The 11,603-nt window shown below is 46.8% G+C and overlaps 2 protein-coding genes across 2 annotated transcripts; one reads left to right on the forward strand and one right to left on the reverse strand.

The window, feature by feature from the left end:
- Positions 1–3,878: 3,878 nt before the first annotated feature.
- On the forward strand, positions 3,879–7,386 carry LOC119330894 (NAC domain-containing protein 96-like). Its single transcript, XM_037604023.1, has 5 exons — positions 3,879–4,526; positions 5,552–5,809; positions 5,938–6,456; positions 6,565–6,658; positions 6,770–7,386. The coding sequence occupies exons 1-5, from the start codon at positions 3,993–3,995 to the stop codon at positions 7,018–7,020; spliced, it is 1,656 nt and encodes a 551-aa protein (XP_037459920.1). The 5' UTR covers positions 3,879–3,992; the 3' UTR covers positions 7,021–7,386.
- A 397-nt stretch (positions 7,387–7,783) lies between these two features.
- Positions 7,784–9,834, reverse strand: LOC119329730 (1-aminocyclopropane-1-carboxylate oxidase homolog 1-like). The gene is made up of 4 exons (XM_037602804.1): positions 9,660–9,834; positions 9,148–9,523; positions 8,734–9,016; positions 7,784–7,919 (listed from the first exon to the last, which is right to left on the reverse strand). The coding sequence occupies exons 1-4, from the start codon at positions 9,832–9,834 to the stop codon at positions 7,824–7,826; spliced, it is 930 nt and encodes a 309-aa protein (XP_037458701.1). The 3' UTR covers positions 7,784–7,823.
- Between the last annotated feature and the right edge of the window lie 1,769 nt (positions 9,835–11,603).

Here is an 11,603-nt window from a genome sequence, read left to right on the forward strand (position 1 = left end):
AAAGTGGCGTGTGGGCCACCACTGTGAGGCGAGAAACGCCTTTTTCCCCGCCCAGATTCGACCCGCACACGGCAGGATGCCACTTCCCCTTTCGCCGCCATGCCGATCCCGGTGCCACCCACCTGCCCACAGCCGCTGCTCCACCGCTAGAAAGGTCATTCCCCTACGAAAAGAGAGGGGTTTCGCCACGACAGTCTCCATCCTGCTCCTGGGCAAGCTTTCCAGGGCTCTGACCACGCAGGTGGGGATAACGGCGGCTGCCCACCCACCACGCTCGCTAGGTGTTCGATGATTTGCTTGTTCAGCAATGGACTCCGACGAGGAGGAGGCGTTCGCAGCTCTGATGGAGGAGCTAATTTGCGCCGAATTTGGGCCTAATTTGCGCCGAACTTGGGCTGAACTTGACGGTTGGGGGGCGAACTTGAGGGGCTGCTGGGAACCCGAGCACCACCATGCAGAAAATATAGCTGGTAAGCCCCCAAGAGGCGCTAGTTCAAGCCCTTGGGGGCCGAATGGCTGGAGATGCTCTTACCCTGGAGCCCACCTCATCTGTTTCCAGACACTGTTGGCGGTCGATGCTTGAAGCTCTCCCCTTGGCTATCTTACAGGGCTGGAAGCTAGCTAGCTGCCAGAGGTGAGTCAATTCAATAAAGCTTGTAGGATCGGAAGACTTCAAAGATGTGGTGGCTCCATCTCCCCTCTCGTTTCTCTCATCGTCCTTGTTTGACAAAAAGGGGGCAGCGGCACTAATCCTTCATCGATATGGTGTATTGCGTGTCGTGCAAGCTGTCGGCGGGATGTTCCTTCTTCATCAGATGCACAATGCCAAACCTAGTCACCAAAGCCGCAGATTCAACCATCACATGTGTGGCTGCAAAGTGTGAGGGTTGGTCGTCGGCAGGTAAGGGGTCTTACGCCGACCCACCCCCTCCCCCATCTCCTCTTACTCAACATCCAAGTATAGGAGGCCCCAACCTCCTTCCTACAATTTCCATTTCTTTCTCGGCTGGCTTTGGTGGCTAGGGTTGGCATATTCAGGGTTGGTCTAGATGTGTTGACAAGGTGAAGTCAATCGGTCTCGCTGAGGTTGGCATCTCTGCCATGGTCGGCTGCAATACCTGGACCCGACTACATTTTAACAATTTTGTTCGTGGTTCTGTGTGCAAGTTCAAAAGACTTGTCTGTAATTCTTATTCTCCTTTGTTAACATGTTGGGGGATATGTCTTGTGATCTTTAGTTTGTTCATGGTTCCTTTCGAAGAAAGATGACTGCTACTGACATAGTCGTGAGAGACAATGGTACCACCAATTCGTGGGTCATGTAGAACTGGTGATTCCAAGACAAGATCAGTCGTAACACACTTTCGGCGCATAACAGCGAATATGCCATGGATCGATCACGTTATGCGCGACATCAAAAGCTCATCGCCACACAACAAAAATATGCATACATACCATTGAAAGCATCACATCAAAAATTTGAATGCACGTGATAGAACCTCAGTATATGATGCATCGAGAGTGACCTTCTATCCTTACCCCTACTTTTTGCTTAAATAGATGTAGACGATTATAAGCTTGGGAAACAAAAAAATGAGAGAGAGAGAGAGAGATGAAAACAAACCTGATGACCAGAAAATAATTGGACAAGAAAAACCTCAGGATGATGCATTGAGAGCGTCATCCTGCCTTATCTTGTGCTTTTGTGCTTAAATGGATGCATGCTTTTTGTAACTTTGACAACAAAATAGTGCGAGAGAGTTGAAATCAACCATGGCAATGAAAAGTGGACAACAAAGGTCAGTCGTAACGAGCTTTCGGTGTGTAAATACGAATATGCCATGGATTGATCACGTTATGCGTGGCAATAAAAGCTCATTGACACAACAAATAGATACATATCATTGAAAGCGTCACATCGAGATTTCTATTTAATGCACACGATACAACCATAAGATATGATGCATTGTGAGCACCTTAATATCGTTATCTTGTGTTTTGTGCTTAAGCAATTTATAGATGCAGTGGTTTATAAGTTTGGGAAACAAAAAAGTTTATGTATGAGAGAGGGAGAGAGAGAGTTCAAACAATCATTAGAGACGAAGCGGAAAAGTGGAGAGGAAAAAATGATGTGTTTGGGTGAGTGACCCCGTGGTGTCTTGTTGCTTGTTGCTTCCTCTCCCCTCCCTCTCGTCTCGGACAGAAAGAAAGCAGAAGAGAAAGGTAAAGTGTTGACATGGTTGAAGGACTTGTTTGTAATGTTATCTTTCTTTGGTTGTCATGCTTTGGGGATGTGTTGTGATCTTCGTTTGTTCACAATCACTTATGTAAAAAAGGATTTTTGCCGACATAGTCGTGAGAGACGACGATATCACCGATTAGCGTGTGATGTACAACCAGCGATGGATGCCAACACAAGATGATTCATTAGACACTTCAGGCGCATAAAAGCGAATATGCCACAGATCAATCATATTATGGGCGGCAATAAAAGCTTATTGACAAAATAAGTAGACCAACCATCACATCATAATTCCCATTTAATGCACGTGATATAACCTCAAGATACGATGCACTAAGAGTGTTCTTGTACCTTAGCTTGTGCTTTTGTGCTTAAATAGACAACAAAAATAGTACCAGAGAGTTGAAAACGACCATGACAAGGAAAAAGTGGACAACAAGGTCAATGGTAACATGTTTTCGGCGCGTAAATGTGGATATGCCACGAATCGATCACATCATGGACACAACAAATAGATACATGCCATTGGTAACATCACATCAAAGTTTCCATTAAATGCCTGCTATGCAACCTTAAAACATGATGCATCGAGACCGCCTTTATGTCGTTATCTCTTACTTTATTCTCAAATAGATGCAGGGGTTTGTAAGTTTTGGGAAACAAAAAAAGTGAGTGAGAGAGAGAGAGAGTTGAAAACAACAAGCAGAGAGTGGACAAAGGAAACCATCACCAAGTGTTTGGGTGGTGCGGTGTTGCAATACCTGGACCCAACTACATTTTAACTTTTTTTTCCAATGTCCCGTGTGCACGTTTGAAGGACATGTGTGTACTCTCAATTTCGCTTGATTGACAAACGTGTTCTTTGTTGTGATCTTCAATTTGTTCACGGTCGCTTTGTAAATAAATGGTTGTTACTGGCATGACCATAAGTGACGGTAGTACCACCGGTGAACAGGTGATGTAGAACCGAAGATGCCAACCAAGATACAGCTAATCATAATGCGCATTTGACACATGAATACAAATATTTCATTGACTAATCATGTTAGATGTGGCAATAAAAGCTTCTAGACACTTGAAGATAGATATGGAGCACTGAAAGCATGACATGGAGATTTTCATTTAATCCTTGCATTCCAACCTTATATATTGGTGGATTTGTGAGTGTGTGCTTAAATAGATGGAGGGGTTTATAAGTTTGGCAACAAAACAGTGTGCGAGGGTTGGAAACGACCACGACGGGAAAAAAAATGGTCAACATAGACAAGCCGTAACGCACTTTGGACGCATTAATTAGTACGAATACGCCAGGGAGGACCGTGACATTATGCGCGGCAATAAAAGCTCATGGACACAACAAGTAGATACCACCGACAATCGGAAGCGTAAACATCGAGATTTTCATTTAATGCACGCGATACAACCTAAAGATACATACGAGGCATCCAGCATCATTATCTCCTACTTTGTGCTCTAATAGATAGATTGTGGATGCAGACAGGCAGGCAGGGGTTTGTAAGTTTTGGGAAACCAAAAAGTTTTATTTTAATTTTTTTGAGAAATCGGGAAACCAAAAAGTGAGAGAGGGTTGAGAGTTGAAAAGGGGAGTAGAAAAACCATCCATCACCATTCACCACTGTCTTTCTTGCTCTGCTTCCCCTCTCCTCTCCTCTCTGCTCTGCTCCCGGACGGTCAGTCAGAAAGAAAGAAAAGCAGAGTAGGAGGAGAAAGGAAAAGTCTTTAGCCAGCGATGACGACCGCGGCGGGGTCGGAGTCGTCGTCCTCCTCGACCCCGGCGACGGCGGCGGCGGTGCTGCCGGTGGGGTTCCGGTTCCGTCCGACGGACGAGGAGCTGGTGCGGCACTACCTCAAGGCCAAGATCGCGGGGCGGGCGCACCCGGACCTGCTGGCGATCCCGGACGTGGACCTGGCGGCGGTGGAGCCGTGGGACCTGCCCGCCCGCTCCGTCATCAAGTCGGACGACCCCGAGTGGTTCTTCTTCGCCCGCCGCGACCGCCCCAAGTACCCCGGCAAGTCCTCCCGCTCCTGCCGCTCCACCGCCGCCGGATACTGGAAGGCCACCGGCAAGGACCGCCTCATCCGGGCGCCCGGCCCCGGCGGCTGCAGGGGGAAGGGCGCCCTCATCGGCGTGAAGAAGACCCTCGTGTTCCACCGCGGCCGCGCCCCACGCGGCGCACGCACCCCGTGGATCATGCACGAGTACACCGCCACCGACCCAAACCCCCAATCCCAATCTCAATCCCAATCTGCAGGCCCCCAAAATGTAACTTTTCCCCTTCCTCTTATCGTTCTGCTCTGCTTCCACTGATTTGATTTGATTTGATTTCAGCTTGAATAAGTAGAGTAGAGTAATTCTTTCTTTCTTTCTTTCTTTCTTTCTGCCATGCCATGGATGCCAATGTGTTACCTAGCTTGCTTATTGGCAGTAAGTAGTAGTACCTAGAACAAATCAGATAGATACCAATGTGTTAGGGTTGCAGTGAGTCAGTCAGTCAGGCAGGCAGGCAGGCACATATAAGTTACTAACTGGGTTGGACTAGTCAAATCTGCAGATAGATAGATAGATACTCTGCCTCTTGTAGCATCTCATTCAGTTGCTTGTTTCTCAATTATATATACGTACTACCTAGTGTGGATATGAATGTGCTAGCTAGCTTATGCAGGAACAATTTGCAGTCAATCACCACACCACACATATATAGCTCGGTTGTTGACAGGATTTGAACACTAGGAGGACATGGCATACTTGTTGGCAGGATGAATATGAATATGTTGTGTTCAAAATATCTTCTTCTTGTTTCTTTCTTTCTTTCTTTCTTCTATGAATATGAATGCCCTAGCTAGCTAGCTTAGCAGCACCGTTTGCAGTCAGTAAGGTGTAGCTCACTCTATTTTTGGGCCAATTCTGCCTGCCATAACAATAGGACAGGGCATACTTGCAAGATGATGAAAGCATGTATAATTGTGCAGTCTATCAGTCAGTCCCTAGTTGGTGTCTGTGTCGTTCGTACGCTCTATGTCGCTCGTCAAGTCACTACTTGGTGCAATAGGAATGGCTTGTATACTTTGTGGTTTACACCTTTTCTTTACTTCTGAAATAACTTCTTCATTAAAGAAAAGACCATCATTGTGCACTCAGTCAGTCAGTACCATTGCCTCGTTCACTTCTTGACAAAATCTTTTGTCAACTTTGTCATAACACTAGGACTGTACATACATACATATTTGCAAGCTGATGAAACCATGTATATATCACTCGATGACTGTCTTGTTGATTTGTTTCTTCAGGATAGCTTTGTTCTGTACCGCCTGTTCAACAAGCAGGATGAAGAGACCCCGGCCCCCGTTTCAGAACCCCCGTCCACGTCGCCTCCAGCCAATCCGCCGCTACAGCAAGCCAACGACACGGCCAGCGCCTCCATGGTGGAAGACAAGGCCTCGCCATCTGATTCGAGCCAGCTGACCCCGACCAATGCAACCACCGACCACACCTCCACTGCCCATCTTCTTGCAGCCGCCGGTGACGCAGAGCAGATAGCGGATCAGGTAAATTGCTGCTTTTCTTTCCCTTTCATGCATTATATTATATTATATTATATTTTCAGCCTCTTCTCCTGTCTTTCAGTTGACTGAGAAATGTGTGTGTCTTTTCTTATCCATAAATTAAATTGCAGGATGCTGCTTATCTGAATATGTTGGCCCAGCTTCCTGCAATCAGCTCCCCGATGCGTCCTTACACGGATCTCCCTTTTGTCGGCAACATGGGTGATGAGCAGGAAGACTTCTCGATGTATCTGAACAACATCATAGGTGAGCAGGATGTGCAAGCCATGTTGCCCAATCCAGCCGATGACGAAACGGGCGTGTCCAATCCTACAGGCTCATGGACTCCTTATCCCCAAGATATGTTGGACATGATAAATTCAATTGGCCCTATGGGAGCAGCACCTTGGACGCAGCAGCAGCAGCAGGCCACAGCTCCAGTAGAGTTGATGGGCCCACAACAAGGGATTGCGGCAAGGAGGATCCGGCTTGCGTACGCTGTTGAGAGGGCATCGGCGTCTCAGCCTATATTAGCTTGTCACTCGGAAAGCGAAGAAGGTGAGGGCGAATCAGCTGGCTGTAGCACAGAAAGTTCATCCAACAACCATGAGGAGGAGGATCATGTCAATGATGCACTTTTCCAAACCATGGTATGTATGGTTCTTCTGACTAATTACCTTGAGTTATGCTTGAAAAAAGACTTGGAGCAAGTCTACTTAGTAGTATTTAATTTACTCATCATAATATGTCTTGCTTAGGCTGGAGATCTGATGCATAACATCACTCCTGCTCAAGCGCTACTGGTTTCTTCGGTGGAAGTTGCAGACAAGCTCCAGCATCTATCATTCAATGGTACGTACGTAATAAGCCTTCTTCAGTTTTGAAAGAGAAAGGGGATAGCTCAGTGCCCGTATCGTGAGCTGTGGCTAAGCCGAGCTGTTTGGTAAATTTGCTGCCGTGCAGATGACAGCATATTGGAAGAAGAAGATGCCAAGCCGCGTCGTGGAGCCGGTCTGAAGCAGAGGGTGAAGCAGGACTCGGGTCGAAACGGGCATGACCCGGACGGACTCCTGCGCAACAGTGCCTACTTGCCTGGCCCTGGAGATTCATTTTCAGAAACAGCGAGACGGCGGAGGTCCCTCTGGCTGGCGCTCCTGGTGATGGCCATCCCCCTCTGCTTGTGCTTGTATTGGTTGGTGTCTGGAGGTCACTGAGCTACCGGCCAGTGTAAGCTAAACTAAACGGTTCCTCTTCCTCATCGTTCTTCGTTGGTAGGCTCTCTCTCTATATATACTTCGTATGTAGTAGTCATTTGAAATGTCTAGAAAGACAAATATTTAGGAACGGAGGGAGTACTTGTGTTGGTGTTGCTGGTGTGGTGTATATACTTGACTTGGTGTCTGTGTGTGTGTGTTAAGTAAGTAACTTTAGGCTGTCTCTACCGTAATCCTATGGACTTTGTAATGTAGCCATCCCATTGACATGACATGTTGGAGAGAGAAATCGACTTACAAACTCTATTGTCTATGCAAGCAAGCAAGCAAATGAATGAATGAATGAATGAATGGATGATTGAGTTATGTTAGCAACTCCATATAAATATATGTGAGTGCAGTACAATGCAGTGCATCTCAAGTTGAGTTTCTGAATCCTCACAGCTTCATTTTTGCCTCAAGTTGTTCAGTTTCAGTGATAAGTCCTGCAGGAGTGACTGATCTGAATGTTGATCAGATCCAAACTCAGTTGATTCTTTTCTTTCGATAAAGTGCATTGCGTTACATTACATATGCTTGAGGACAGTCCAACACCCCGAAACAAACAAATGCCGACTCTAGCTAGCGTTGGACACAATGACCAAATTGCGGATGCTCTGACAACAGCAAAGAACACCTGCATGAGGATTCAGAAACAGTGGCGGGGCCAAGCCTCCCGATGTGATGTGAGAGGGTAGCACAATTTCAAAGTTAACAATGATGATCTTGATAGTTAACTATAGGGTAATTGAGATACGTGGTGTTTAATAAAGAAAGCATGCAATTGAGATACGTGGCTCTACAGTTGGTCTTAGCAGAAGTCGGTGCTCCACGCTCTTGAACTTCCCGTTTGTAATAATCTGCACAATTGCAAAAAGGACAAATAAGAATTGGATTTCAAACAATCCATCATAGAGATCAATGATGGTGTATGGTATTATGGTGAGTAACAACATATTTTTTAGTTAACTATAGTTTAATTTATTAAACATTACTGTTTATGACAAACAAAATATTGCAAATTTATCACGAATAAAATGATTTTGTATGATAATTAAATTATTCTTCAAATTTAGAATTGTGTCAAAACTGTCCTTCAATCTTAAATAACAAATAAAGATCAATTTACAAAAATTCACATCGACAACTAGAATACAAATATGTATGTGATTGGTCCAATATCAATTGGTAATGTCATTTCTTATCAAAATTTATATATTTACTAATAGTTTAGAGTTTACACACCATTTTAATATAATTTTAAAATTAAATACTAGAACTTGAGACAATGAGAGATTGGGGAATATACTGTATTCACTCTTATATATTTTTCTGAAACTTATCACTGCAGGGTAAAACCGCTATCCATCTTTATATATTATAGCTCTACTATTAGAAAGAGAAACGTACAGGTTTCACAAAAAGTGCTGGTACCCATAAATATGCCTATACAAATATAATTGTATACTAACAATAAAAATAAACTATTTAAATATAATTTATAGATGAATATTGTAAGCACAAGCATAGAAGATAAGATAGTTATTAATTTATGACCGTAATTAAAAAAAATTATATACTAAAATAATAAAAAAATATTTTCCAAATGAGTGAATGTATAAAAAATATATAATTAATGTATAGCAATTTGGTTAGCTGAAAGTGTGACAGTACCTGCATCATGTCAGCAATATTGGCCAGCAACGCACCCTTGACCGGAGGAACATCAATCCAAACACCTTGATGAAGAATTTGAAGGCCGCCGACGCTATCTTGGAGGAGCAAGGTCAAATGTGGCTCGGGACATATCGGGAAATAGTGACACGCCATAGACCTTGCATTGAAGCATTTTGTGCCTGCTAGATAATCACTTGCAAGACCTAAAGCTTCCGAAAATAACTCAGACAACTTCATCACAACTCCATCGATGCCTTCCATGTACTCCCTCACTTCTTCTCTGTACACTTCCACAATAATGTTATCAAAAATATAATTTTATCTCACGAAAGCACCCTTAACATGCATGGGATAACTAATTAGAAAGTTAGTGTGTGAAGTTAATTATATATTATATAGTGGAGGGATGACCTGCAGATTTGTGGTATTGCTTCAAAGCTTTCGGGGTCTTGTAGAGCCTTGCAAGATAAGGTATCTCTCCAGTCGGCCGGAGTTGCTGCGCTGAGATCTCCATGAAAGCTGAAGAAGTTAACCTTGCGAGCAAAGTCGCGCGAGTACCACTTTGCTTTCTCCTCCTGAGGAAGCTCATGGAAAGCTCGGACTCCTCTCTGGATTCCCTCCATGACATGGAGAGGAATCCCATGATTCACCAGCTGAAAGAAGCCCCATGACTCTGCCGCGCTCCTTATCTCCTCCACGACCCACTTTCGGCTCTCCGGGGAATCAAACCCGGTGAGATCAATCACGGAGAACTGAAGGCCGCGAATCTTGTGAAGATGATCGTCTTCTTCTTCAGGCCTTGTTCGGTTGCGGGTGAATTCGAATGGATTGAAGGGGTTTGAGGGGGATTTAAACCTCTTCTAAGTCAAAATATGAACCAATCCCTGCCAATCCCCTTCAATCCTCTTGAGGAGAGGATTAACCGAACAAAGCCTCAGGGAGTGAATAGCTGAGGAGATTCTCTGGAGGGTGTATGAACATGGAGGGAAGCTTGGTGACACCGGCGTCGACGAGGCCTTTGACGCCGGCTTTGCTCTCGTGGAAGGCTTTGATCTCCATCTCACGCTGGCTGTGATCCACCACAACTGAGGATGCCATGGTTTGCTTGTTTGTTTAAGCAACAACAAGTTTGCTTGCAGGTGGTTTAGATTGCTCTCGTGTTCTCCTCTATTTATATGTAGGCGGATTTTTTTTTTAGAAAAGGGGTATACAGGTTTTGATTTGCTTACCAGTTTATTTGAGAGAATTAATTAATGTTTTGAAGATAGATGAGTGAGACGTGTTTACAAACAAAGTTGAGTGTTTGAAAGGGACGGCTCTGTTAATTTCTACCTACACCTACTCACGCCCCAACAATCTGTGTGCAATAATTTTTCTTTTACTTGTCTTTGAAGGCCTTGGCTGAAGGAGATCGATCGACATCAAGATATTGACTAACCTTGCTGCCTGTTTGGTCTGATTTTCAAGCAAGGGTACCTAGTATTCAACAATACTGTACAAACACAGCTTGTCTGTGGCTCTACTCTACTTGAAGATTCAACAATTTCCTTTTTCTTCTACACCAACCGGACACCCAGCGAGGAACGACGGGAGAGGAGCTCTAGTCCCCCCCCCCTTCCCCCTCACGGCTCCCGCGTCGTCCTCCTTGGGCGACTCGGGGGCGACGAGGGTTCCCCCCGGCGCCGCCACCAGAGGTACGCCAGCCTAGGAGGCTGCCGATGAAGGTGGCGGCGAGGCTCCCCGTCGCTTCGTCCCTTGGTGAAGGACCCTGGACGCCGGGGCGGCGGCCCCGGACGGTGAGGCGGCGCCACCTTTGCGGCAGGTGGCGGGCGCGGGATGCGGCGGACGGCCTCCTCGGCAGCTTGGGCAGCGAGGAGCCGGCAAGAGGTTGTCGCGGCGTGGGCTTCTTCCACTCCAGATCTGAAGGTCGTGCTTCTCTCCTCCTCTGCTCCACTCCCCCTCTGGCGGTGTCCGATCTGTGGCTTTGGCTATCAGATCCGGTGCTGGCGGTGTGATGGTGGTATAGGTCTGCGTCTGGGATAATCCCTTGGCCGGTCCTCCGGCCACGGCGGCGACGGCGCGTGCGCGCGTGGTTTTTCTCCCTGGAGGCACCGCTGGGGACCTATTCTATCCACCCCCATCCCAGATCCCGGGTGAAAGCCCAAAACCCGTCCCAGGTTGGGCGGCGGCGGCGCCCTGCGCGTCGTTCTCTTCTTGGAGACACCGCCTGGGGCTCTCTGGTTCTTCGGGAGAGTGGCTGTGAGGTTGGAGAGCGCTCCTTGGCGAGCCCAAGGGGTGATTTTTTTGTGTAGGGTGTGTGCTCCTGCAGGTGTATGCCTCGACGGAGTGATGCTCTGCGGCGGCAAGGTCGTGGTGTGTCATGGTGGCTCTGCTCCTGAGCCGGGTCGTAGGGGGATAGGGTTCCTCTTCCCGTTGACAGCTCCACGACGCGCACCGCAGATGCCTCTCCCCTTGTGCGGACACTGGAGCGACACCTGGTGCTTCCAACTTTCGCCCCTGATGCTCTGTAGTGCTTCTTCGACGATCCTCCCGGCAGCTTTCCTTCTATTTCTCGGCGTCCAAGGAAGGTGGCAGTGCAGCGGATGTGGTGTGTCTTCGGTGTGGCGAGGACCGATAGTTTTCTTGCTCTGGTGTGTCGGCCGGCGCTTGCTCTAGCTCTCGGGTGAGCTCCCAACGATCCGATGGTGCGGCGCCTTCGAGCCTAGGCGAGAGGATAGGGTTCCTCTTCGGCGTTGGAAGACATGTGCTCGTTTTGTTCGATGCTCCATGGTCAGGCGACCCTCGGTGCTTCCATGCTACTGAATGATCCTCGATGCTACTTTGTTTTCCTGTCTTTGGTCCCGAGG

The sequence above is a fragment of the Triticum dicoccoides genome, chromosome 7A (genome assembly GCF_002162155.2).
Source record: "Triticum dicoccoides isolate Atlit2015 ecotype Zavitan chromosome 7A, WEW_v2.0, whole genome shotgun sequence".
In the NCBI taxonomy this organism is placed as follows: domain Eukaryota; kingdom Viridiplantae; phylum Streptophyta; class Magnoliopsida; order Poales; family Poaceae; genus Triticum; species Triticum dicoccoides.

Coding starts and splice junctions, on each gene's coding strand:
- LOC119329730 (XM_037602804.1), bottom strand. CDS start 9,834: ATGGCATCCTCAGTTGTGGTGGATCACAGCCAGCGTGAGATGGAGATC. Junction 9,524..9,659: donor ACTCCCTGAGGCTTTGTTCG/GTTAATCCTCTC, acceptor GGCCTGAAGAAG/AAGACGATCATCTTCACAAG. Junction 7,920..8,733: donor ATATTGCTGACATGATGCAG/GTACTGTCACAC, acceptor GCAATTGTGCAG/ATTATTACAAACGGGAAGTT.
- LOC119330894 (XM_037604023.1), top strand. CDS start 3,993: ATGACGACCGCGGCGGGGTCGGAGTCGTCGTCCTCCTCGACCCCGGCG. Junction 4,527..5,551: donor AATCTGCAGGCCCCCAAAAT/GTAACTTTTCCC, acceptor TTGTTTCTTCAG/GATAGCTTTGTTCTGTACCG. Junction 6,659..6,769: donor CCAGCATCTATCATTCAATG/GTACGTACGTAA, acceptor GCTGCCGTGCAG/ATGACAGCATATTGGAAGAA.